Genomic DNA, 25,222 nt, shown 5'->3' with positions numbered 1-25,222 from the left:
TCATTATGTTTCCATGCAAAACATTTAACCCTGTTTGTTTTCTCTGCAGCTCAGTGGCAGCAGCCCAACCTCCCCAAGCCCAAAAAGGTGCGTCCCTCCACCAGCCGCTACGCCGCACTGACAGAAAGAGGGCTGGACGTGAAGGCGGCCTTCTTCCCCGACTCCAGCCCACTGCAGCCCGGCGGCCTGGTGGAAAGCGACGACCTGTAGAGAAGCGCAGGGAGGAGCGAGCATCGCCCCAGAAAACCCTGAAAGCTGCCCTAAATTGCTCCTAAGACACATACTTCCAGCGAGGAGGGGCAGAGTTAAATATTGTCCACTACCACTGAACTGAACTGCAGACACAGAAGCAAAGCGTTGGTGGGCAGAGTGAAACGGTGCAGCCTATGTTTTTATAGAATGACACAACCCCATTGTAGTACAGAATTCATCACCCCGAGTATCTTTCTAACTTTATCAACTGGACCTGGAAAATGATTGAAGCGTTTACCACAAGAAAAGACTGCTCACAAACTGTACAGTCGACATTAAAGTGCCTCTCATTTCTGTAAAGATACAAAACCGGTATTAAAAAAAAATGAATGAAACACAGGATTACTATGCATGTTCAAGTGGTGCCATTTGCAGACTAATACAGTTTTTATAAGTAGCACTCTCACCAGCTTTGTGAAGAGACTGATTCAAAGCATCGCCGCTTTGACGAAGGAGATCACAGACTTTTATTACGTGGGCTTGTGTAGCACAGTATCTGATTGTAGTTAGAGTATCATAGTCTCAGTGTTGTCAGGTTGTAGGTTAGCTTAGAGATAATGGACAAGGCCGGGCCTTACAAACTGTATTTTTTATCTTAGCAGAAGAAATGAGGTTTAGTGAAAAGAAGAGTTGTGTTAGTGAAGGTTGGATCTAACAAGAGGGGACGACGAGAGAAAAAGCAGGTTGATAGATGGCGATGCGGTGAAGACTGACTGACTGTCAAATGGAAAATAAGATTAGTGACGTCGGGTCATTTTGGTGATTTTCTTTTTTTTCTTCTCTTCTTCTTTGGCGGTTTATTTTTAGAAGTGTGAATTGAAACACTCAAGAGAGGGTGCTGTGAAAGGTTTCAGTGTATTTGTCACACACATCACAGATTGTCCATTTTATTTTTGTATGAAAAAAAACAGACTATTTACTTTCCCAGCAATCCTGACATAAATTATATCAGCAAACCTTCTGCTCACTGATAAAACAATCCTGTCTGTATCATGAAGTTTTATAAATATATTTACTGCCTTAAATCACTTAATGCAAACACGATTTCTTTGCATGGTATTTTTGGACACTTGTATAGTGCCAAACAGCTTTTACCAGGATGTATAAAAACACAACTTTTTTTTTTCTTTTCCAGTATTCAGGGGTAGTAAACACTCTAACATGAAAAACAAAATGAAATGCAAGGTATATTTATATCTACTATTTTTATGTGTCCTCTGTAATACTTTACAAAGTGAAGAGCTTTTTTCTGTGTCTGTTCGGAGCTTGCATCAGCTGACAGTTACTGTGTTTGCACATTTCTATGCCAATCAATGCCTGTATATGGATTGTTCTCCTGATATTATTTTAGGTTATGAAAGTTAATAAAAATCAAACTCTTCAGAGACAGCGTGAAATGTTTTTATAGACTGGCAGGCTCCTCCTAAAACAATAAGAGATTGCCAAAACACACATTGTCAGTCACAGTGGAAATACCATTCTTGCTAAGAATGCTAATCGGGGCTGTAATGTAATGCAGTCCTTTGCTACAACGTTTAGAAGAGTGCACATAAAAGAGAGACGTAAAGTCATGGTTGTGAGGCTTATCATTGGTAACAGCATGTTTCAATGAAAGGAGCACGCAACACAGCTTTTCAAATCTCATCACCGAACATGACAGCCACCTCCAACCCCATCTGTCCACACTGCAGGTCCAGAGCTGTAACCAGACACTCAAAACATTCCCAGAGCTAAAAATACCCCCCCTCCACCTCCACCGCTACCTCTAATTTCCTCCAGCTGCAGCCCAGCATGCCTGGCCCCTCCACAGGCCCCTCCAGAGGTGGGCTCAGGGGGCCGCTGGTTGGGGGGGGTGGTGGTGAGGGCAACATGTGCCGGCCGTGAGGGGGTCTCCCAAGGGAACAAAACATGAGCGTCAGGATCAGCGGCGGCCGCTTTACAGTCATGGAAAAAGACCAACAGCGTTAAATCTGCTGATCAAATTTAGGACCTTTGGGGCATCGAGGTCTGGACTCGGCCAGACACTCTGGAGTCGGCGGCGTTAGTCATGATTGACTGTCACACGCTTCAGGCCACGCCCACCGTGGCCAGATAGAGTGACTCAGCAGAAAGACAGAGCAGGAGGTCAGTGATGCAATGGTAGATGTGGTTTTGTCTCCTATGTGGCTAGCAAGTAAACAACATATATATATGTTGCTTAGCCCGAAGGCAATGATGTTGTGTTTAGCAGTAAGAGTTTTGACAAGACCAGAACTGATACAGACAACAAATACACAATCTCACAGTCCAATAGTTTACCAGATTTGACTCTGAATTTAATGTGGCTACATAAAGTACAAAGGTTTTCCTCATTCTTATCCATCAGATGCTCCTCAGTCAAGACTAACGTTTATCCTTTTTCACTGTAGGAACTTGCGCACCATTTTGGGGTTACTCAAATCTTTGTGCATGTTCTGACTGCAAGAACCATCCTTGGAGAACCTCTCGAGTAGATACTTCTGATCCATCCTGAAAAACTGCTGTCTATAGCTTGAGATTGATTGGTTGAACTCAGAGAGGACAACAAGCACCGTTTCTTTCTTCCCTCCCAGTGTCCTCGTTTTGTGGTGGTCTTCATGTCTCAAATGTTACCATCAACATTGCAAAATTTGCCATCCTCAGAGTCCTCATTAAGTCACTTCTAGGACTATTTGTCGATGTTTTGGGGCACTCAGAGTTTGCATTGTAGTCAAAGCTGTTAGATCTTTTACCGCAATAGAAACAGAAAGCCTGAAACTGCTGAAGGTTCACATCAACGTTCACCTGCAGTGGAAAGCCGGCATCAGAGCTCGCTGTCCCTTAATGCCTGTTCAACTTCTACGCCTAAAAGAAGGCATTTGATATTCAAAAAAGGCGCCACCTTCACCTGCCTCACTGCTGTTGTACTAAGCAGTGCAATAGCTCCAGAGGAAGCTCCTGCTCCCTACATGGCGAGCTGCAGGCCTCCGTCCACCACCAGCACCTGGCCTGTAATGTAGGGAGACTCCAAAAGGAAGAGCACAGCCTGAGCTACTTCCTCCGGCTTCCCAAATCTGCCCAGAGGGATGAAACGCGTTGCGTCCTCCTCCCTCAACCCCGCGGTCATGTCGGTATGGATGAAACCTGGAGAAAAGCGAGCAATAAGATGACAGAGACTGGAATAAGAAAAGTCACAGCAGATGGTGAAAGGACAGAGATGTAAAGGTGAAATGATGAGAAAGACGTACCTGGAGCCAGTAGGTTCACCCTGATATTGCGTGAAGCGACTTCTTTAGCCAAGGAACGAGTGAAGCCTTCTAAACCAGCTTTAGTGGCACTGTAGACACACTGGCCAGAGTTCCCTTTTAGGCCCACAACAGAGCCTGCAACCACGACACAGAAATCCCCTAAGACATTGGTATGAATGAAACACTGGTATGTTTCTCATTCATGTTGGTGGATGAGCGTTTCCTTCCTCTGACTCTCACAGAGGCTTTAATTTATGCCTGTATAATAAAACACTTCATTCAGGACTTGAAAGTTTTTTTTTAAAAAGCCTGATGGGTGAAGCCCAACTGACATTATTCTGTTCACATTTATGGCTTCACATCCTGGTTTGATTTTCCAACAGCATTCGGTATAAATCTAAAGCGGTTTAGCAGCCAGCCTGCAGTTGGAGGTTTCCTGGATTTCAAGTGACAATAAAAAAAACCTTTAAATCTTAAATGATTTAAAAACATATTTGTGTTTTTGTAGAAAAAACTGTCAGTACTTGAGTTGTGGGTTAAAATGTGCCAAAAAATATTAGTATGGGACTGGAAAGAATGTTATCTTTTTGAAAATTTGTCAAAGTTACATCATTAATCGGAGTCAGAAACTGTTAAAGCAGGAAAATTGTGTGACTTTTTAACAGCCCTAATTATGTGTGGCTTTCAGTTACGTCAGTAAAATGAACTAAAACTAAACTATAATTTCTATTTCATCTATATTCTGTATGTCTCATTTAACCATTTGCCACAAAAAAAAAAACCATTTGCACAAACCAGAGTCTTTAAAAATCGACCATTTCTGTTCTCTTCAGCACAACTGAGAAGCTGTTAGTGACTCAGCTGCAAACAACAGCTACATGACAAAAATTCTGGGACTTTTCACTTGAACTGAGTGACTGCAGGCTGTGTTTACACAGAGCAGATAAGAGACAAGTATGGAAACACAAGAAAAATGTTGATAAAATATCCAGTATGTAGACATACCATTTTTTCCAGTATTAATAACACCTGTTGTCACTAAGAACAATGTTATACAAGTTGATATTCCAGGTTTTCTCGATTTTTGCATCATCAAAGTTTTTTATTCTTTAATGATTTATGGCCTTCTAACTTTGTTACACTTGAGTTCTTCTCGACATCTTCTAGCCATGGCTGTGCTATTTCCTATCTGTATTTCAAGATTTTTGTATACGGCAAGAACTGGAAAGGACTTTTGTAAAATACAGTTTTAACAAATGGCAACAATAAATACTTTAAATAAGCCCACAAGCACATAAGGACTGATATAATAATAAAAATACACAAAAAAGACAAATACAAAAAAAAAAAGGGAAGAAACTGGAAAAACCCAGACCAGAACCTGGGTGTGTCTTGCTGATGCTCATATTAATGGTTCTACAGTTGTAATGTACATAACTGTGCAATTTTCTACAGAGATGCATGATTGGAGTTAAAATATGAGCCAAGAGTTACTGAAAATGAAAGAGGAGCAAAACAATGAGTGGAAACAACTCAGGGTTCCGAGAGTTAAAGTAAAGCTTCTGTGATGAAACTAAAGAAAACAGTAGTGATGTACACTACCACCTAGTGGTCAAACTAAGGATGTAATCCGGTAACGAATGATGTGCTGAAGCAGTCAGTACCGATATTAACGATAGCTGCTCCCGGTGTTTGCATCATGCTGCGCAGTGCTGCCCTGCAGGTCAACATGGAGCCCAGCAGGTTGGTGTGCAGCAGAGCGACCATGTCTTCTGGTTTGGTTCTCAGTAACAGAGCATCCCTGAGCAAAAAGATAGAGTCACATACAGGAGGTCAACCTTACAGTCTTCTATGATAACATTTATACACAGTTTATGAATGTAAATACTTCTGAAAAGATCGGGAAGGCTGCCAGCTCACCTGTTGATGCCAGCTGCATTCACAAGATAAGAGATGTTTCCACAGGTCTTCTGGATGCTTTCGAAGGTTTTCTGCACCTCCTGGTCTTTGGAGACGTCGCAGCTGAAAGCCAAGTGGTCATCTACAGAACACACCAGAGGTTTATCATCAGTTACAAGGCTGCTGCGTGTTCACCCTGTGCAAAGCTTTTTTTGTGTGTCTTAGAGGCAACTTTATTTTCATCTGCATTGATTTTGCATCTACTTGTGTTCATTTTGCTTTTTTCCAGCATTGGTTTACATGTCTCTCTGTCATTTTGCGCATTTTTGTGGCTGTTTTGTGTCTCTTGTGGTTCTCTTGATGTCTCATTGCTGCTGTTGTGCATCAGTTTGTGTTAGTTTTATATTACTTTTAGTCAGTTTCAGTCTCGTATTGATCATGTTGCAGCTATTTATGTTAATTTTGCCTCTATTTTTATTGGTTTAAGTTGCTGTAACTGTTCTAAGTTTCTCTGTAGGTGTTTTGCATCTATCAGTGGTGCTTTTGCATATCTTTGAGGTAGTTTTAACTCTATTTGCATTACATTAGTAACTATTTTTTGTTCATTTTGCATCTTTTTCCATTGGTTTCTCTTTCTGGTCATTTTGTGTATTGCAGTCGTTATTTTGTTTATGTGGTGTTTCTGTGCATCTGTTTGTGTTTCATTTGTTTGTGTTCATGTCTCTTTCTACTTGGTTGCCTCGCTGTGGTCAATATGCTTTTCTTCTGATCATTTTGTGTCTCTCTGCAGTCACTTTAAATCTTGTTGTGTTCTCGTTCTAATTAGTTTGCAACTTGTTTAAATTAGTTTGCAACTCCTTCTGATCATTTTGTGTCTTTGTGGTGATTTTGTGTGTTTTTGTCATCCTTTGATGTCTCTTTGCTGTTTGTGTTCATTTTGCATCTCAGTTCAGTTGGTTCTGTCTCACTGTGAATGACTTCCATAGCTTTCTGGTCTTTTTTGTGTGTCTTTGCAGACGTTTTACATTTATTTGCGTTCACTTTGAATGTCTTTTTCATTGCTTTGCATCTCTTTCTGGTCTTTTTGATTCTCTTTGTAGTTGTGTGTCTTGCTTCGTCGCAGTTTTGTGGCTTTTTATATTTGTTTTGAGCAATTTTGTGTGTCTTTGGTGGTGCCATGTGTCTCTTTGTGGTGGTTTAATTGACTTACTGACAATAAATGTTAAGCACCACTTCAAATAGAGGCTCTACCCCAAAGACCCCCCTGACTGTTCAGTAATCCATCCATAGTCTAGCATACTGAAACATGTGATTACGTGTATACATATGTTTGTGTATACACATCTGTGTCTGTATGCATTTAGTCTCAGTACACCACTGTACCTCCATGTAGAGATGCCACAGTGGCTCTGGCGGCATCTTGGTTCCTGGAGAGGACAGCCAACCTGCAGCCTCTCTCTGCCAGCAAGCGGGACACGGCCTTCCCAATGCCCCTGGAACCTCCACAGACCACAGCCAGCCTGGACATGACGACCTGCAGGAGGGGAAGCCAAAGGGCTGCACAGAAACAGCAACGAAATCAAATATACTGTCCAGATAGTCAAAAATAAGGTATAATGTGTGTGTCTGCTGGCAAAATTCTAAGTAGCATGCAGCTACAGTGGCCCTAAATGCTATAAATATGCCACGAAATACGAAAAAGCTTTATTTAGCAGTTAAACCAACATTGGAGTCGTCGTTTTCAGAGAGGGGCAGTAACTAGGAGGCGTAAAGTCCAACATGAGTCACCTTAAGCAAATGTTTTCATTCTGTAAAGTCCAATAAGCTCAGTGCTGCAGCCTCAGGCAGGTCAACAGCTGCTCACACTTTAGGGTCATTTCTGCTGTTTGGTGAGTACAGCCTCGTTTTCAGCTACACAACTACTGTAGAAAATAAAGTTTATATTATTTTTTTACCTTATTTTTGACCGCTACACTCCGTCTTGTTAAACTCTTTCGTGAGTAAAGGAGTTTTATCGACTCAACAAGGAGGGAATATGAGACTAGTAGCTGCTCATGGACGCCGCCATGTTTGTTGTCGCTGTTGTTGCGCTGCTGCTCTCTGGTCGCTAGAGGGCGCAGTGGAGCCGCAGCGCTGAGCCCGCAACAGAGGCGCAGATATGAGGGGGGGACACAGGAGACACGACCCCATAAAATAAGACTGGGAATTATAAAATAGACGAAAACAAAGCCTCACACATTTTTTTAAATTCTCAAAATGTGAATTTTGTAAAGCATTTTTGAGTATCTTGAAAAGCCCTATATAAGTGTTATGTATGTATGTATGTATGTATGTATGTATGTATGTATGTATGTATGTATGTATTATTATTTTTTGTTATTATTTTTTTTATTATTTTTTTTAAAATTGTGCTTTGGTGTACAAAAATAAACATAAAATAAAAGTAACACATTTGTGATAAATGTTCACCAGAATGCAGGCCTTCATGTGTCCCAAATAATTTTAAAATAAAACCTGCACAGTTGGAGTGTCTATGAAGGTTTGCATCGCTGGATTTTTGTGAACGCCTCAGAGCAGACAAAGCGCAAGTTAATGTTTTTTTTTTGTAATAATATTTAATATTTTTGATATTGTCTAATTGTAGTTTATCCACCTTTACAGGAATCCTGATTTTTTTTTTAAACTTAAAACTAAAATACTTATTACCATAGGCATAGATTTAAATATTTAGAACACGTGCAATATTCTCACCAATGAATATATGTATGAGAAATTAATTCAAATGAATTAATGTATCATTAAAGTGAAATTGTGCCAAATCCACATTCAGAGAGGTTGCCTCCCAAAACAAAAGACACAAACGAAGACCCAAGAATATTTCCATTATACATGTGTATTGAACAGGGATAATCTTAAATGAGATTCTAAATTGTCCGTAGGTGTGAATGTGAGTGTGCTTGGTTGTCTGTCTCTAAGTGTAGCCCTGTGATAGACTGGTGACCTGTCCAGGGTGTCCCCTGCCTTCGCCCTGAGTCGGCTGGAATAGGCTCCAGCCCTCCACGACCCTAGTGAGGATTAAGCGGTGTATAGATAATGGATGGATGGATGGATAATCTTAAATGAGATTATATATAGGAATTTAATAATTGACAACAACCGAGACTACCTATTAGACTTATCATATTCCATTATATTTTGAATTGTCACCTGGTGCCTCAATTGTGTGTTTTCCTTTACATTTTCACCATAGATTAGTGTAGAAAAGGAACAAATTTGTGCATAAATATTCACCAAAACCTGATTCACCACGCCTAATATGTTCTCTCCAATATTCAAATAAAACCTACATCCATGTCTGCAGTGGTAGGTTTGTATTCCAACACAGAACGCCTGACAGTGTCAACACATTATATTCTATTATATTGTGAACTGTCACTTGGTGCTTACATTTTGTGAGAAAAAGGACAAATTGGTGCATGAAATGTCACCAGAATGCAGGAAATTAAGTGTTTGATGCATAAAATTTTCCCAGAGCCATTGCTTAATGTGTCCCTCTAGTATTTCAAATGAAACCTTGCAATGAAACGATGCCCAGTGAGAGGACGGTTATAGGTTTTGGTCAATAAGGATTTGTGTTTTGGGATTTTTGTGAAAGCCTCTAAGCAATCAAAGCACACTTTAATACCAAAAAATGTTAAGAATATTGCCTTCTTGTAGTTTATCCAAATCACACATAAGTAAAGACATTCCTACCCTAAATTAATGCACAAAAAGAACAAACTGATGAATAAAAAATCCCCATAATGCAGGAAATTCAGTGTAATTAATGTTCAAAAAAATCTACATCCTTGCTTATTTCACAGGAATAATGACATTCATCTCTAATTTATACAGCTATGCAGTTATATTAAGACACGTCGACCTGAGGGTCACATAGTTCACGATGAAGTAACACATAGATTTTTAATTACAATCATTCATTTTAATCTTTGCTCGTTGTATCTGTGCTCTGTGCAGAAACATATCTCACCAGGAAAAGCAAAACTGTCACCAGAGCACAAAAAAAAAGAGTAATGTTGAGAGTGGGTGGCCTCGGCCTGGACCTGGACAGTCCATCAGACTGAGACTCTCTGTCAGATTGATTTGCTGATGTGAAATCACATTCACAAGCTGTGCCACGAGCTCGGTGAATCATAGCCGCATGGCGCCGCAGAAAAAAAAACACAACTGTCACAAGCAGCATAATGTGCTTTAAATGCAATAACTCTTTACCGCAGAGTTCATTAATATTAACTGTCAGACGGAGAAAATCGGACTGGATTTGTATTCAGATGGTCCTCCTGAACTCATTATTTCCCTCTTTCACACCTTGGTGATCTAATGATACTTGCCAGCAGACCTGTGTTTTGCTCTTTCATGCACAAACACTCATTCACACAAGATGTGACTGTGTGACCCCTGTGCATCCCTGTAAACACTCACACATATTCACTGCTCAATACCAGGGCTGCAGATAGCAATTATGTTCACAGTTAATTAAGTTTTTGTTTATTCTCTTGATCGCTTGATTGGTTGTTTGGTCTGTAAAATATCAGAAAATTGGGGGAAATGTCGATCATCGTTTCCCAGAGCTCAAGATGACCGATGTTTTGTTTTGTCCTAATATATTCAGCTTGCTGTCATAGAGGAGGAAAGAAAACAGAAAATATTCCAATTTAAACAGGTGGAAACAGAGAATTTTTACTTTTTTTTTGCTTTGAAAGTTACTCAAATCAATCAAAATAGTTGATGATGAATTTAATCCATTGATTAATTGATTAATCATTTCAGGTTTATTCAGTAACAAGGTTGATTCGGACATGTATGTCCAAAAAAATGTAGATTTTCTTGGATTTTGAGGTATTTCTGGAAGCTGATGTGTCTTCTACATGTCTTGCAAAAGTGAAACCAAGACTATTGTGACAGCACCTATACAGAAATCTATATGAAGAAGCCCAGATGCATTATTCATCTGTTTTCCTGATGCAGAAACAGGTTCAAGAAGGACTTGACCAACAATCTTTTCACTGAAGTGCCTTGAAATGGCTCGTGAGCTTAAACATTATCAAGCATTCTTGACCTTGAGGCTCCATTCCTGAGCTCTGCGCAGCCCTTGCAGCTATGAATATTTTACCTACACTTACTGTACACTTTGCATTTCCTATATTTATACACACTTTCTGCCCGACCAGCTAACTCACAAGTTCCTGCAACAAAATCCAGCATCGTCCACAAGCAAAACAAGCCGAGTGGTCAGATAATGTGAAATTAATGCAATAAATTCAGTCAGAATGATTTAAATATTCATGCTTATTGCTAAACAAATGCACTTTTTTGTTGGTCTTATTATTATTATTCCTCCTCAGTATGGTCTCATGCTCATATATTGGAATAACTTATTTCCATGGTAACCCATCCTCTGCAGGGAACAGTGTGCAGCACAATGACCTCTCTGGGTGCCTGTCAGTTCCTGTCAGTGTTTCCAGGCTGAACGCTCTGGGAAGGCTCACCTCGCTCTGCAGCACTCGGCTCTGCTGTAAGTCACAGGAGAAGCTCTGCAGCCGCGGCAGCAGCAGCAAGAACCTGTTATTCCTGGAGACACTAATGACCACATGTACTGCGACTTACCCCCAAACGCACTTAATTAGAAACAACTGTCTCTCTGCTGCTGCTGCTGCTGCTGCTGTTATCGTACGCGTGTATTTTTGGGTTTGCTAACCCAACCTTTGTAATAGGACTGTTGTAGGCTGATTAAAGTTGTAATTCTCATTTTAACAACATCATTAAAACATCCCTTTTTCATCTTACTTAGCAATATTGCCAAGTCAATCCTTTTTTTTTTTTTCTTAGTAAGATGTTAAAATGTGTGTTCATGCTTTTATCTCTAGCTCTTTACTGTAATTCCACTTTTTACTGGATTACCTAAAAAGTCTGTAAAATAAACCGCAGCTGGTTCAGAAAGCTGCAGTCAGAGGCTCAACTAAAGCAAAGAAAACAGATCACATTACCCCAAAGCTTAAAAACAGCACCGGCTACCTGTATCCTCTACATACCACCTTTTAAGTTATTTTACTTGTTGATGTCGCAGTAATTAATCTTTCACCTTTCAACAACATCACAGATTTTTTTTTTTTACATTTTATGTTTCGGTCTGATCACCAAGTTTCTCCACAGCGTTTCTATAAAGGGGAGACATCTCAAGTAAAAACTCCATTTTCTGATTTTGGGATATTTTGCTTCCACAACATGTCTTCTTTCAAAAAGGAAAGCATCCAAAATACAATTTCAGGAGTTTATAACACTTTGTCTGATGGAAATCTTTTCAAATTGGTGCATATTCAAAGAGATACTACCTAATTTGCATTTTTGGGCACAGAATTTCATTAAAAATATATATATATATATTAATATAAAATATCAATATGAAATGTAACAGTATTCAAAAGGAGGGAATTTCCTGGTGATACCTCTTAGTTAAAATATTTACTTGTAAATATGGTTTTCCAATAATAATGTATAGAATTTTACAAAATATATCTTTAAAGCTGTTTTTTTCAATATGAGAAATCTCCGTTTCAGTAGCACATTCACACACCAAATAGACCATTACTCCTATCTATAGTCTGAAGGTATTTACAGAGGTTTCCTTATGTATCATTTACACCCTGATCTATAGAGCATTTTATTCCTAAAAACGTGGCAAAAAATAGCATTTTTCAGGCCGTTGATAGTTTTTTCTTCTTTAACTTATCCATCCATCCACTATCTATACACCGCTTAAACCTCACTGGGGTTGCAGAGGGCTGGAGTCTATCCCAGCTGACTTAGGGTGAAGGCAGGGGACACCCTGGACAGGTCACCAGTCTATCACAGGGCTACACTTAGAGACAGACAACCAAGCACACTCACATTCACACCTACGGACAATTTAGAATCACTAATTAACCTCAACATATTTTTCGACCTTGTGGGAGGAAGCTGGAGAACCCGGAGAGACCTGGAGAGCACAGGGAGAACATGTAAACTCCACGCAGAAAGATCCCGGGTGTCCTCACCAGGACACGAACCGGTGACCTTCTTGCTGCGAGTGCTAACCACTGCTCCACCTTGCAGTCCTTCTTTCACTTATGCAGCAATAAAAAGAAATATCTAAAAACTTTGACCCCATCATATCTGCAAAATGCAACAAAAAATTTGAAACAGGCTTTATAGCGTTCTGATGTCTGTTCTAGAAATTAATACTAATTAGCGCATACGTAGATATAGAGGACCGAATATAGTCAAAGAGAACCTTTGAAAACTTGTCACTCAAAAAATCATCTCCATATTGGAAGTAATGTAGGTTCATGTTGAGATCTATGAGTTGAAGTTTTTACCCTGTTCATCCACAGTGTCTCCCTTTAAAAGTAACAGAGAGGCCATTTCTGTTTTTATGCTTCTAACTGTGGAACCTCCTGCCTTGATAATAAAATGGCAGGTTCTCTCTAGAGTTTCAAACCAAAACTAAAGATCTATCTTTTTAATCTGGCTTTTCATTAGGAGTAATGCTCTACCCCAATGCTCTTATCTTAGTTTTAAAGTTTGAATCAGTTTATGTTCTTTTATTTCTCTATTTTCAACCTTGTGTTGTCTGTGTTGTTATAATCTTGCTGTGAAGCACTAAGGCCTGTACTTTTGAATGCAAAGCGCTTTATAATCATATAAAGTTGAAAAGATGGAGTCTGCGATTATGGAGATTGTCTTGAATATATTTCAGTGAACACACAGAATGGACAGCTAGCGGACCGTGACGGGATATTCACTGAATTTGCCAAAAAAGTGTAATGGATTAGTATCACTGACTCCACCTTCAGTCCAGACCTCAGTCCTGTCAGCAGCACCGTCATGTCGTAGATTGTACTCCTGTTGAGACAGTTCAGCTCTGACTGCAAGTTGCCAACATGACAGTGGAGAAAACAGGAAATGAAATAAACACTTAACTTCGTGAAGTTATGGAAACCATTAGCTTTTATTGTTATAGAGATTTTTACAAAATGTGCGATTCCCTCAAATACTTCAGAATGTTTTTCACATAATAGACTTGTGCCAAATAATTTGATTTCAGTTTCACCATTTTCAGACAAAAAAAAAACAAAACAAAAAAAACAGACTAACTACAGACAAAAACAAACAAAAAAAAAGAATCAAGTAAGTCACCTTGGCATATAGAAAATCTGTTAAGCTGGATCAAGCAAACTTAAGTCGCCTTGTGTTCCGATAAATGATAGTATAGACTAGTAATTAATTTAAGAAATGTTTCTCGTTTTTTCGGAACTGTGCAGCCTACGCATGAGAAAAAAAAAAAAAAAACACAAACGAGAAGTCAGTATGATTAGAAATAATGGGTGTGATAGTGCATACGTCAGTGTAAGTGTGTGCGTTTGTGTTGGAGTAAGTCTGATGTGTATTTTAAAGGCTTCCAAGTGAAATGAAAAGACACTCAAGAGGAAGAGTTTTAGCAGAGAGCCTGAGGTTGGTGTGGTGATTGCCAAGACAACGAGTCAACATCAGGTTAATCCTACGCAAGTACCAATTCAGAAAGACAAAAACAAAAAGGCCCTAACAGTGATTTGTACCATCCTTCGCCACACTCTCACACAAACTACAACATATTCCAGCAGTCAGTTACACAGTGGTCCCCCTCAAATAACAACTACAAACAAAACAAACACACGCTTGAAACTCCGGGTCCAATTCAGTCAATAAATTCATTTTCAAAGCCAAATTTAGCACAATTCAGTGATTGCCTCGACTTAAAAGGTGTTTAAATACCCCCACGGACGTCACGGGACTTCCTGAAGATCAGATGAACAAGCTAGATGACATTAAAGACCCCTTCTGGTTAAAGTTCTAGGTTTTATTTTTACCTTGTTAACATGTTTTTTTTATGCTAGAAGATGCATCATGAGCAACATAAGCAGTGGAAGCAACAGTGTAGGGTGACATCTGAGACATTTTAAGGCATAAAGGGATTATTTTCATTGATATGAATTCTAAATGTGTTAATCTGATACAAGGAGACAAGCGTCGTGGTGTTAAATCAAAGACCAGAGAGGGACTTTAATGTCATGAGGTCCTCTGAGGCAGCAGGGGCCCAAGTCTATAATGATGCTTTTACTTTTTGAAGGATTTACTAGATTTTCCTGCTTTTTTTTTTTTTTTTTTGGAAAGCACTCAAAGAAAACAGGAATTATTTGTTGACGTTTGTTGATGAAAACACATTTTTCCAAAGTATCCATTCTAAAACAGCTAATTCTTTTCATTTCATGTTTAACAAGCACCAAATCTATGACCAAATCCCCTCCAATCACGAAGAAATCTTACAGTAATTCAAGTCAGTACAACACTTAAAACTTAAAACACTTAACCCACAAAATCAAAAGAAAATAAAAAATCAAGGGCTCAAAGTGATTGATTTCAATAAAAAAAAAAAAAATATTGAGATTCAATAGACTTATACTACACGCCTCTTCCTGTGGAGTGATACAATAATATGCTACTTTAGGCAAACATTCTGTGCTTTAGCTAGCAGTGTTTTTTTTATTGCCACAAGTCACATTAGGAATGAGTTATAGTGTCCGAAAACAGAAGGGTGACAGTGTCGGGTTGGTCACACGACACACTGTTTGAGAGCAGCAGGTGTCAACCTCCGTGAAATGTGTAACAAACATAAATATACACCGAAAAGAATCCGCGCACTGTTACTGAAATGTTATGTCGCTCCTGTGGTGCAGAGCTCCGTCTGGGTTTGGCTGTTGCCGAAGGGGGGGGGGGGGGGTTGTTAGGAGAGCAGCTACTCTGGTCAGTAAATATAAAGAAGGTACAAAGTAAGCAATATTTGACTGCAAAGTCCATTTTGGAGTGTGTTTTTTCTTTTTTTTTTTGCATATTAAAAAGCCAGACCAACTCTGTCTCCTGCAGATGGCTTCACTAATCACATGCAAATATTTGATCACTGCAGGTAACAGCCCCTTTACACTGCAACCTCAACCACACCGGGAGAAGGAGGAAAAAAAAAAAAAACTGGAAGCCTGTGAACGGCACACAGAAATATTTTGTCATGTGCAGCTTTCACACGGCTGTGAATTGTAGCTACTCGAATGTGCAATACAGCAGATCTCTTACATGATCCTCTGGTTTAGGTAATGCCTTTGGAACGGGGGAAGTATCTTTTTTTTTTTTTTCCTATAATGCAGCAGAAGTGATTTGTTCTGGTCTGTTCCATCCAATATACCGTCTCCTATCTGCTGACAGTTTGAAATAAGGGTGAAAGTTTTTATCAGCAGTCTAGTATAGAAGAGCATAACTGATGCGGTAAAATACGACATAAGGCATGTGCTTTACTTAACCCCTTAATGCGTGGCACTACAAAAAAGGTCAGTCTATGAAATAAGTTAAAATGCGTAACATACTGATATGAACAGTTCATATTGGTTGTTTTAGGACTAATCATATTTGTGTCCTTATGTACAATAAAGTGAGGAACAGTACAAGGCACACATTTAACAGTTGAATTGTTACAAAGATATAAATAACCAACAACAACAAAAAAAGAAAAGTTCATGAGTAGTGTGCTCTCCTCTTACTCTGTGCTTGTATTGATAACAAATCCTGTTATTCAGTGTTCTTTTACAGGAAGTGCCTTTATGATGGTTCTGTCCCAGCAACCTTGTGAGTGCTGACCTTGTTTGAGTGTGGTTCACTGTAATGTGTGCGTGTATTTTAGATGCTGTCTACAAAGCTGCCAGGGAACAGTCCGGTCCTGCCGTTCCTCTGCAGTGTGCCTTTGAACCAGCCGTCTTCCCTCTTCCTATGAACGAACACAATGTCGCCCTCCTTAAGTTCCAGCTCGGCCTCGCTCTGGGGAGGATATGATACCACCACCCTGTACCTGGGGAGAGACAGCCAGAGGCACAGTGAGTGACTGATACGCGCCGCAACAATGACAACTGATAAGTCCCGATACCTGTGATATACGGTTACACTTTCTATGCACAAGACAGACAAGCACACCTGACACAATGCTACGAAACTGCAGATTCGCATCGGTGTACCTCTCACATATGATGGGCCGCGCGTCATGCTGCTGGGATAAAAGCGAGGAGCAGGGCTGGCGGGGAGGAGGAGCAATAGGAGCGCATCCATCAAGGGGACTGCTCTTCCGATGGGAGGACTCTGGGACTGAGGAGGAGGAGGAGGAGGAGGAGGACGATGACGAGGCAGTAGCTACGGCAGCAGCAGGTTCGGGTTCCAAGCAGCTGACTGAGCCAGAGGGAGGGGAGGTGTCGGGGCCGACGGCGCCGTGAAGCACCTCGCCGGCAGCAGCTTGTTCCGCCTCAAGGGTGGGAGAGGAGGGAGGTGAAGGACGAGACTTCTTCTTATTGGAGGACAACAGCTTCAGGAGACTTTTCTTTTCTCTCTGTGAGAAGAAAAAAAGCAGATTTTTTTTTTTTTACCTTGTAGAAACGTAGCGAGTCCTGAGGCAATGAGAAGTCATTTTCAAAAACTGCAGACCAGTATATTCGAGGAAGTAGTTGTTTCACACAAACAAATTCTTATATTTTGCAGACATTTAGATGTGTGACAAAACGCAGCCTCAGAAAATTGTGCAAAATAATAACCCCTCATTGTTGCTACTGCTGGCGAATCCTGTCTGCGTGATTAGCATTTTAATAAGACACTCTTAAGGCATTTCAACCATCTGCCGGAAATTAAGACATTCTCCACCATGATTAAACATGCAGCTACTAAAAATAGTAACAGTGACACATAATTGGACATAAACCATCCTAATTGTGCTCACAGAATCTCAAAAATATTCAGACATATCCAACCTTGACATCCTTGTCCAGTCGGCAGCCAAGAGCTGCATTGTTGGATGTGGGAATGAGAGCAGCGCTGTTCCCAGGGCCGACAGGCACAGCGAGGACAGGAACGGGTCTCAAAGCGTCACCCTCCAAAGATGCGGCGCTGACGTTGGGTGGGGTCAGAGAGGCGGCGGCACAGCCCATTGCCACTCCAGCCCGAGTGCAGCCCTGTGCTGGGGTGTTGGAGGGCTGCGAGCACACGGCGAGGTGTGGGAGATAGGCGACAGGTGTTGCAGACTGGATGGGTGTCACTGCAGCTGTGGGCCTGTCCTGACTGTGACATGCAGCTGCAAACAGGATAGAAAGCAATGTTAGTCTCCCTTTCATACAACAAGGCAACTTCCGGTACCCATTCTGTGCTTTACCTGTCCTGACTGCGTTGCGAGCCTGATTTACAGTCATCTGGGAGCTGACGTGCAGTGGGATTTTCGGCTGTTGGCCTGTGGCCGTCTGAGCTGCTGTTACCACAGCTGCAGGTTGGGAGCTGGCAGGTACAGCGCTGGAGCACACAGTGAGGGGTTTGGTGAAATCAGGCCCTGGAACAATGGCCCCAAGAGGCGCAGAGGAGGGGCTGACGATGGTGACTCCTCTGCCAGCCTGAGTGCACAAACTCATGGGCACTTTGGGCTGAGTGCTCCCAGATGCCGTCCTGAGGGGAGAAGAGGTGAGAAGGTCAAACTGTAAATCTCTGAATTAACAGGGGAACACTAGTAGATGATGACATGAGGACTGTAAAATTAAATATTAGTCATGATTGTGATTTTAGCTTCCTACAATTAGATGAGCATGATTGATGGTGATACTGATGTTTAAAATGCTGCACATAGAAACCTGTGTACATTCAAAGTAACCCATGTAGATAAAGATCACTTGATTTCAACTTAATCTGACAATAGAACGCCTTATTTTACTCTGAGTTTCTTCACTGCAGTAACTGAGATGAGAGGCTTCTCTGTGCTATCCAGCTTGCGTCTACTGAAGCCTGCATGTGAGGCATTTAGGAAACACTGGTAAATTTTAGTGTCTATTGAACGGCAGATGTTCAGCCAGTGAGGCGTTTTGGGTACAATTTTTGGAAATTCTGCTTCTAGAGATGCACTGAATTCAGGACCTTCTAAAAGTCTATTGGTTTGTCTTTTTTTCTCCTTTTTGCAAAGATTTTTGCATTAGCAAGAATGTAGCACAACATGAAAGTGAAAGCAGTGCTCTGTTCATGTAAATGTGAAATTGCAATAAAAATATTTTGTTCCCAAAATCCATGAATAATCGTGAGCTCAATATTGATCAAAGCAAATATTATCATTTTTTCCATAATCAGGAAACTTTAGATGAGGTGCATTTTTATCTTACTAAGTTACTTTCATATTTAAAAAGTCTGAGTTGATTTTTTTAATTAGTCATTTTAAACCAATATGGAAGAGTTTCTGTTCTTAACAAACTGGGACAATGACAACATTTGCAGTTAAAGCTGAGGAAATAATGCTGCTGTAACCCTAGAGTGTTGACAGACCCTGAAGCTGAACTCAAGAAAATAAATTAGTTACACATTCCTGCAAGAAAGTTGCATAGCAATCAAAAGCTGCTTTTTTAATGGGAGTGCTTTGCAAATTTGAATCTGTCTATGGTTCATAAACTTTATCAGTGAAACTATTTGCTATATAACCAGCAAAACATGCAGATATGGCTTTATTAAGAAAACATTATAAATACACCACATTTTATATAAATGAACGTATAAAGCAAACTGGAGGATTTCTTAAGTTATGGCTATGCATCAAAGAAACCTGAATGTGAAACCAGGCATGTTCATGTGTGACTGAGGGTGCAGTATGTTGACAAGAATAAATAGCTAACGATGAATCAATGACTGACCTGCTGACTGGGCTCATGTAGTTCCCAGGGAAGACTCCAATCTTGCCAGTGTGCATGGAGGTACCCTTGAACCAGCCGTCCTGACAGCGTTCCAGCACAAGAAACATCTCTCCCTTCCTTAGCTCCAGCTCATCCTCCTTACGAGGAGTGTAGGGGAACATTGCCACGTAGCTGGATCAAAAACAAACCGTAAACAAAGATAAGACATTTACCAAACACAAACACTGACACAGCTAACACGGCTGCCTCTCTCCCTTATGGAAATTAAAGCAGTGTTATACAGCATGCCATTTGTTCTAGATTCATTCTGCTGTCTAACTGTGCATCTGTCATCATCTCCTCTGAGACCTTCCAGCAAAAATGGTGCCCTCTGACCTAGAGAAAATCTGCACTGGAGGACAAAACAATTTGTGGGTCATCTCTCTACAGCAGCGCAAGAACAGGCTGGGAATGGCAGCCAAGAGGAGTCTCAGCTGGGATGTTTTCAGTCGGATTTCAGTGCTGTCAGGGGAAGGGAACATAAAATGCCTCAGTCTGACATGCATGCACTGGCAGAGCCAGATGACGGCAGCAGAGCAGGCATGGGTGGATCTAATTCTTATCAGGTGTGTGGGTTGTCTTGGGAGAGTAATGAGGGTAAAGGTGAGGAGGTCACAAGTCAGAGGTGATAGAGAGGATCTTCCAATGGGACCCTGGAGACTGTCACCCACAGGTTTTGACCCTTTCACCTGTGCACAAGCTCACACTTTGCAGGCTCACACCGACAGCTGAGAGGGGGGGCAGGGGGAGGTCTGCAGACAGGCATGGATTTCCTCCCTCTGAACTGAGCATGTACACTAAGGCCGTGGGCCATCGGTGCACAAACCGCTTGTGACATTTCACTGCACATTTAAGAAGACTGCATATTTTAGTGTGGGACTGTTTTTATAACTCACACTGTGGGCCTTTGTCTCCCACTTTGGTCGCTTATGCTGGGGGAGGGTCTCTGTCCGGCAGCCAGCGAATACGCCGCTCCACCAACAGAGGACTGTGGGGGAGGAGGAGGGGGCGGTGGGAGAGCATCCTGTAAGAGAAGAATACAAAATCATATTACTGGCGTGATAGCATCAACATTTAATTACAATTTCACAACAATTCACCACTCATTTCCTCTCAGTAAGAAGCAGCAAGGCGAAAACAAAAGGTAACATGAAACTCAAAACACAGAAAGTGCATGTTGCGTAAGCAGAGAAACCAGTCTGTTTATGAGCAACAAAGAGAGCAGGAGAATGAGAGATCATCTGTCATTTGGGTAATTCCCTCCGGTTTGCCGACACTGGGGGAGAGTGGTTTGGCAGGCACCATAGTCTTGTCCCCGACTTCCCCTTGCAACGGAGGATCTCCTATTCTGCTTGTTTGTTTGTTGCTAGGAGACCGCATAGCTAGATGTTAAATCCATTGCAGTATTTAATTGGGACCATATGAAATGAAAAACATGTCTGTAGGCACACTTCAGAGCAACCCTCAAACCAGCCATGAGAGGATTCGTCTTGACTCACTTGTTTTCCCCCTGTTGAACGTCTGTCAGGTCGAAAGAGACGCAAGCGTTTGACTAGAGGCTAAAGATTGCAGCGTGTTTTTGGAAGATTTTCTTTGTACGCTTTTTGTGCTTCCAGGATTACAACGGAAGTCTCCAGCGTGCTATGTCAACATAAAGCAACATTAAGACAACATAACACTATGTGTTTTTATTAAAGAAACTCTTAAAAACCTAAAAGCCCAAGTGAGTTTTCAACGTGTTAGCATAATGGTGAAGACAACTCCTATACCTCGGAGCAAGATGAGTCTTCCCAAGCTCAACATTGGCAGCTCAGAGCAGCAGAGTAATAGCTTCCATGACACACTGGGGGAGGAGAGTGGCACTCAGACAGCCCTGTGGTATGTGCATAGGCCTATGTGTATGTGCCGATGTGCGTTTCGGTTCGCTGCTGACGCTTGAGCTGAGATAATTAGGTTGCCTGTAGGCTAGAGAAATCATCTGTACAAAAACATCATGTAGGGTTCCCAAGTGAAGCGGAGAGCTCAACCTTTTGTGTACACATTCCTGCTCATTCAGAAACTCCACATGCCAGAGCATACACACAGACGGACAGGAAGTGTGCGTGCTGCTTTGCGTGGGTTGAAGGGATTTCTTGACACTTTTAGTTGTACTGATTTTCTTTCCTCTGCACAAACATTTCAGAAAATTGTTGGGAAGTTAATTTCTGCTCAAAAGACTCCTCTACGCTGCCATCTTTATGGAGTCTGTTGTCAAATTGTGGAATAACAAAGCTACTGGATTAAATCTGACATTGAATCCAGATTTGACAAGCAAACAAAGACGGCCCGCTCATCTGAACAATCTCATTTTCTCAGGCAAATGCAAAACTTCTGAAGGTGACATTATGATGTGCACAAGTTCACATGTTTACAGATAAAATGTGCAGCCCATTTTGTAACTTTATCTCTTGTATGCACACATGTTCAAACCTTACATTCCTGTCATGCATACTGTTACATAGTTCAACTTTAAAGTTTTAGATTAAAGTGTACTAAATCGATACAAATAATGCTACCAAATGACATGTGTACACACAAATAGAACTTAAATTGAAAATACAGATGCCTTTCTTTATTATGCCACATATTTCAAGGTTGAACCTGTTAGTAAGATAAAGCAAAACACTAACTTAAATAAATTACAATGACTAACGGTTTGTTGTTTTTTTGTGGTTGTTCAAGCCTTGTGTCTGTAGGATTTATAAAACCTGTACAGGCTTTCACCTACCACAGGGATGGATGTGTAGCTCGTCTCTGAGGGAAATGTGAAGACGGTTGCTGTAGTAACGGGACTACTAGGGGGCGGGGTCACGATTAGTCCAGTTGTGCAAATATGTACCTGTCAACAAAAGAGAAATGTGGACCATTAAAAGAGACCATACTGAATCAAATGTGGTGGACACGCTCTTCACACACATTAAGGGTAAAAAATGTGCTCTAGTAAAAACCATATGACTGTAATCAGTCTTTTAAGAAAAATTTGAATGGCTGAACATGCTTTGAATGGCTTTTGGTTGCTTTCAGTGGTCCTAATATTTTTGTTTTTTTTTTAAATATTTATTTAGAAAATGAATCTTACAATTTGTTCTATATATTGATTTTACAAGTCTTGCCCTTTTTTCTGTCTTGCACATATCTTTGTTGCCGCCTGTCTAATAACATTTACTACACTTTGGTCAACTCAGGCTGTTTGAAAACGATTTATATGGACATACTGGACTGAATTTTGATCACGTACGGTATTACAGTGTTACGAGAGCACATCACGAATTCACCTGAAAAAATATTCCCCTACTCTGCTGTCACATCGTGTGTATATTGACTCTCACTGAATGCACACATGTGGCTTTGTATCCTAGTTATAACCACAATGTTGGCCTGGGGATGTGAGTGGCCAACAGAAATCAGGTGACCACGCAGCAGCACATTTCATTGGGTGTGTAAAGAGAGGTGGCTTCCCCGATCAGTCATCCACGTGAGTCATGATGATGTCCTGGTAACAAGGCCATACTGTTGGACACACAATATCTCCCTGTAGCCTGCGGACTCTCCATGGATGACTGCTCCAGACAGAGCCGCCTCCTAAGGTGAACCTTCCAGAAAGCAGCGCAACCAAAATGTAACAGCGTGCTGCAAAGTGACACTGTTACGGAAATGGCTACTTGAAATGAATAAATAACACTACAGGGCAGGTGTGTTATGCCAAATGAAATAAATACATTTCCTTTGAATTTAAAAAAGAAAGCTTTCAACGAGAGCCCGTTTTTTTTGTTGTTTTTTTTTTCCTGGCAGCTCTTCCTCATCATCTAGTACACACTGGGAGACGGCATGTTCGTTTCCAAGACAGACTGCTCAGCCCTCTAGGCAACTGGGGCTTACCTTAGTTGTTTTTTTTGTCTGGGAATTGGAAGCAGAGAAGATGAGTAGAGGTGAAGCGGAGAGAAGAGACAAAAGAGGCTGTGCATACAGCGCCCGGAGAGTCTTTCTACTGTATTTTTATTAAACAATAATCTGTAAATCAAACATATTGTTATCCCTGGTGTCACTAGGGAGGATCACTTTACAGGGTCGAATGCAGGTTTCTTTTATTCTAGAAGTATCTTGATAGCTATTAGTGGTAAAAGGTCTGTTGCCACTAAAACCGTGATTACACCTTCTGCATGGCCAGAAGTCTTTGATACATAAATCATGTTTACATGGAAAAAAAAAAGACAGAAGATCCTCCAGATCTACTTCACTGTAGACAAGCACTCTCCTTGTCTCCCTCTTGCAAAGAAGCACATAACCACTCGCACTATAGATGAAAGATTAATGATTGAGCTTAATAGGGGGTTTTTGGAACATAACATTTCAGAAAGTCTTCAGTAACCACACAACACAAAAAGTATGTTGAAGAGAAAAAAAATAATACACAAAAAAGCAGACAGTAAGAGAAAAACGGAGTTAGCTGCAAGCTGCCAGACCCTGGAAGTGGGACATCAATGCAGATGCTGGTGTATATTGTATGAAGTCTGTCTCAAAATACTGCCAAACCACTAGCCATTAAAATGTTTTCCTTATATTGCTGACGTAACCAAAAGCACCGAGTTGTATTCAAACTTTTGGTTACAAATCTCAGATTCTCCCGAGAACTATTAACAAATGGTGAATTGTTTAAAAGTTCAAAATCACCATATAATGGGCCATTTTGTTCAATTTTACACATTGTTGGATTATTATTAGTCGCACATAATTTAGCCACAGAGAGCCTCAGACAAAGATAAATCAACCAAGCATTTGTCTTGTATATCTGCATGTCTGTGGTTGTGAATGTCTAGCACCACGTCAAAGCTCAAGCTCAAGCAGCTGGCAACCGCAAAGCAGCTGTGAGTTGCTGTCATGTCGGGATTGGTGTGGAAACCTTGAGGGCTAAGCTGGAGTCGTTTTTGTGGATGAGTGGAGTCACGCATCCATGATTTCAAACGCTTGGATGAAGCAATGGCCTGTTTGGTATGATGGGGAAAAGGGAAGTCAGCCTAATTGCTGACAGAAGGAGAGTAAAGCCTCAGAAAAGCAACAAACGTGGTGAAAACAAAAGGAGCTGAAGCTGGACTCTGTTTTCAAAATTCAAGATTGTGTACTGTCTTTTCTTTTTATAGTCATGCAATTAAACAGTGCCGAACACTATACTGATGAGCCAGCTGGTTAAAACAATCATCTCAATCAGAACACTGGATTCAACAGCACCACTAGGAATGGACATTTCTCAGTTGTGTGTTTAACCCTCTGAACCCCGAACAGTTTCTGAGGATTTTCTTTGCTCCTCTCACATTTTTACTCACTGTGGGCTTATTGTTCACTGCAATATAAAGTCCTGCACCTCTATGGCAGCAGCGCAACCTTGGATAGCAGCAGCACTCAGGAATGTCTTTTGTACAGCATAACAACACAAAAGAAAAGTTGAATTTCTCAATTGGAATCAACAGGTACTACGTGTTTCCACAGGATTTCCCCATACTGCAAAAAAATAGTCACTCTTCATACTACATGTATTTTACCATATAGATCTTAACTTTGTTTCCATATTGTCTTCTATCTTAACTGTGTAAACACTGGCTGCAGGTCAGCCCAGTTCAACAGAAAAGTCCCTACATTTTTGTCGCATGACTGTTGGTTGCAGCTGTGTCATTAATGGTTTCACGGTTGCTCCAAGGAGTGCAGAATTTTTTTGTTTTTTTATGGAATCTGGTGCAAATGGTTTGTTTATGGTGAATTTTGAAATGAGACATGTAGAATAAAGTGATTTTGACGATATTATGATTTTAAGCTGAGATTTGGTTAAGTTTACTGATGGAATGGAATCAAAAGTGTGCAGTTCAAAGATTGTTGAGAAGTTTAATGACTCTTTCTGTTTTTTATACAGTTTGTGGCTGATAAATGGTGCAATTTTGG

At 40.8% G+C, this 25,222-nt stretch overlaps 3 protein-coding genes across 7 annotated transcripts in view; 1 reads left to right on the top strand and 2 right to left on the bottom strand.

The window, feature by feature from the left end:
* The window catches only part of palld (palladin, cytoskeletal associated protein), a 70,044-nt gene extending 68,407 nt beyond the window's left edge, over nt 1-1,637 (top strand). For all 4 annotated transcript variants that reach the window (XM_008298969.1, XM_008298963.1, XM_008298954.1 and 1 more), the window contains one exon: nt 50-1,637. In XM_008298969.1, the coding sequence (XP_008297191.1) occupies nt 50-210 (161 nt within the window). In that variant the 3' untranslated portion in view covers nt 211-1,637. The remainder of the gene's footprint in view (nt 1-49) is intronic.
* Nucleotides 1,638-7,469, bottom strand: cbr4 (carbonyl reductase 4). 2 transcript variants are annotated; one of them, XM_008298930.1, is made up of 6 exons: nt 7,352-7,469; nt 6,780-6,953; nt 5,418-5,538; nt 5,162-5,298; nt 3,498-3,632; nt 1,638-3,393 (listed from the first exon to the last, which is right to left on the bottom strand). In XM_008298930.1, the coding sequence occupies exons 2-6, from the start codon at nt 6,922-6,924 to the stop codon at nt 3,215-3,217; spliced, it is 717 nt and encodes a 238-aa protein (XP_008297152.1). In that variant the 5' UTR covers nt 6,925-6,953; nt 7,352-7,469; the 3' UTR covers nt 1,638-3,214. The 2 variants fall into 2 exon arrangements, with proteins under 2 accessions (XP_008297152.1, XP_008297158.1); XM_008298936.1 differs by lacking the exon at nt 7,352-7,469 and adding an exon at nt 7,185-7,272.
* Nucleotides 7,470-13,424: 5,955 nt separating this feature from the next.
* The window catches only part of sh3rf1 (SH3 domain containing ring finger 1), a 35,971-nt gene continuing 24,173 nt past the window's right edge, over nt 13,425-25,222 (bottom strand). Inside the window, exons 6-12 of the mRNA XM_008298922.1 lie at nt 22,020-22,130; nt 20,149-20,276; nt 19,214-19,384; nt 17,707-17,990; nt 17,309-17,628; nt 16,529-16,893; nt 13,425-16,365 (exon numbers count right to left, since the gene is read on the bottom strand). Of these exons, the coding sequence (XP_008297144.1) occupies nt 16,197-16,365; nt 16,529-16,893; nt 17,309-17,628; nt 17,707-17,990; nt 19,214-19,384; nt 20,149-20,276; nt 22,020-22,130 (1,548 nt within the window). The 3' untranslated portion in view covers nt 13,425-16,196. The remainder of the gene's footprint in view (nt 16,366-16,528; nt 16,894-17,308; nt 17,629-17,706; nt 17,991-19,213; nt 19,385-20,148; nt 20,277-22,019; nt 22,131-25,222) is intronic.

The sequence above is a fragment of the Stegastes partitus genome, unplaced genomic scaffold (assembly GCF_000690725.1).
Source record: "Stegastes partitus isolate 25-593 unplaced genomic scaffold, Stegastes_partitus-1.0.2 Scaffold30, whole genome shotgun sequence".
Lineage (NCBI taxonomy): Eukaryota > Metazoa > Chordata > Actinopteri > Pomacentridae > Stegastes > Stegastes partitus.
This window is presented reverse-complemented; position numbering and strand designations above follow the sequence as displayed.

Bases quoted from the DNA above. Each gene is read 5' to 3' on its own strand.
- cbr4 (XM_008298930.1), bottom strand. From the start codon at position 6,924: ATGTCCAGGCTGGCTGTGGTCTGTGGAGGTTCCAGGGGCATTGGGAAG. The intron at 5,539-6,779 runs GTACAGTGGTGT...TGTGTTCTGTAG, and splicing joins TGTGGCATCTCTACATGGAG to ATGACCACTTGGCTTTCAGC. The intron at 3,394-3,497 runs GTACGTCTTTCT...GCTTTTCTCCAG, and splicing joins GGTGAACCTACTGGCTCCAG to GTTTCATCCATACCGACATG.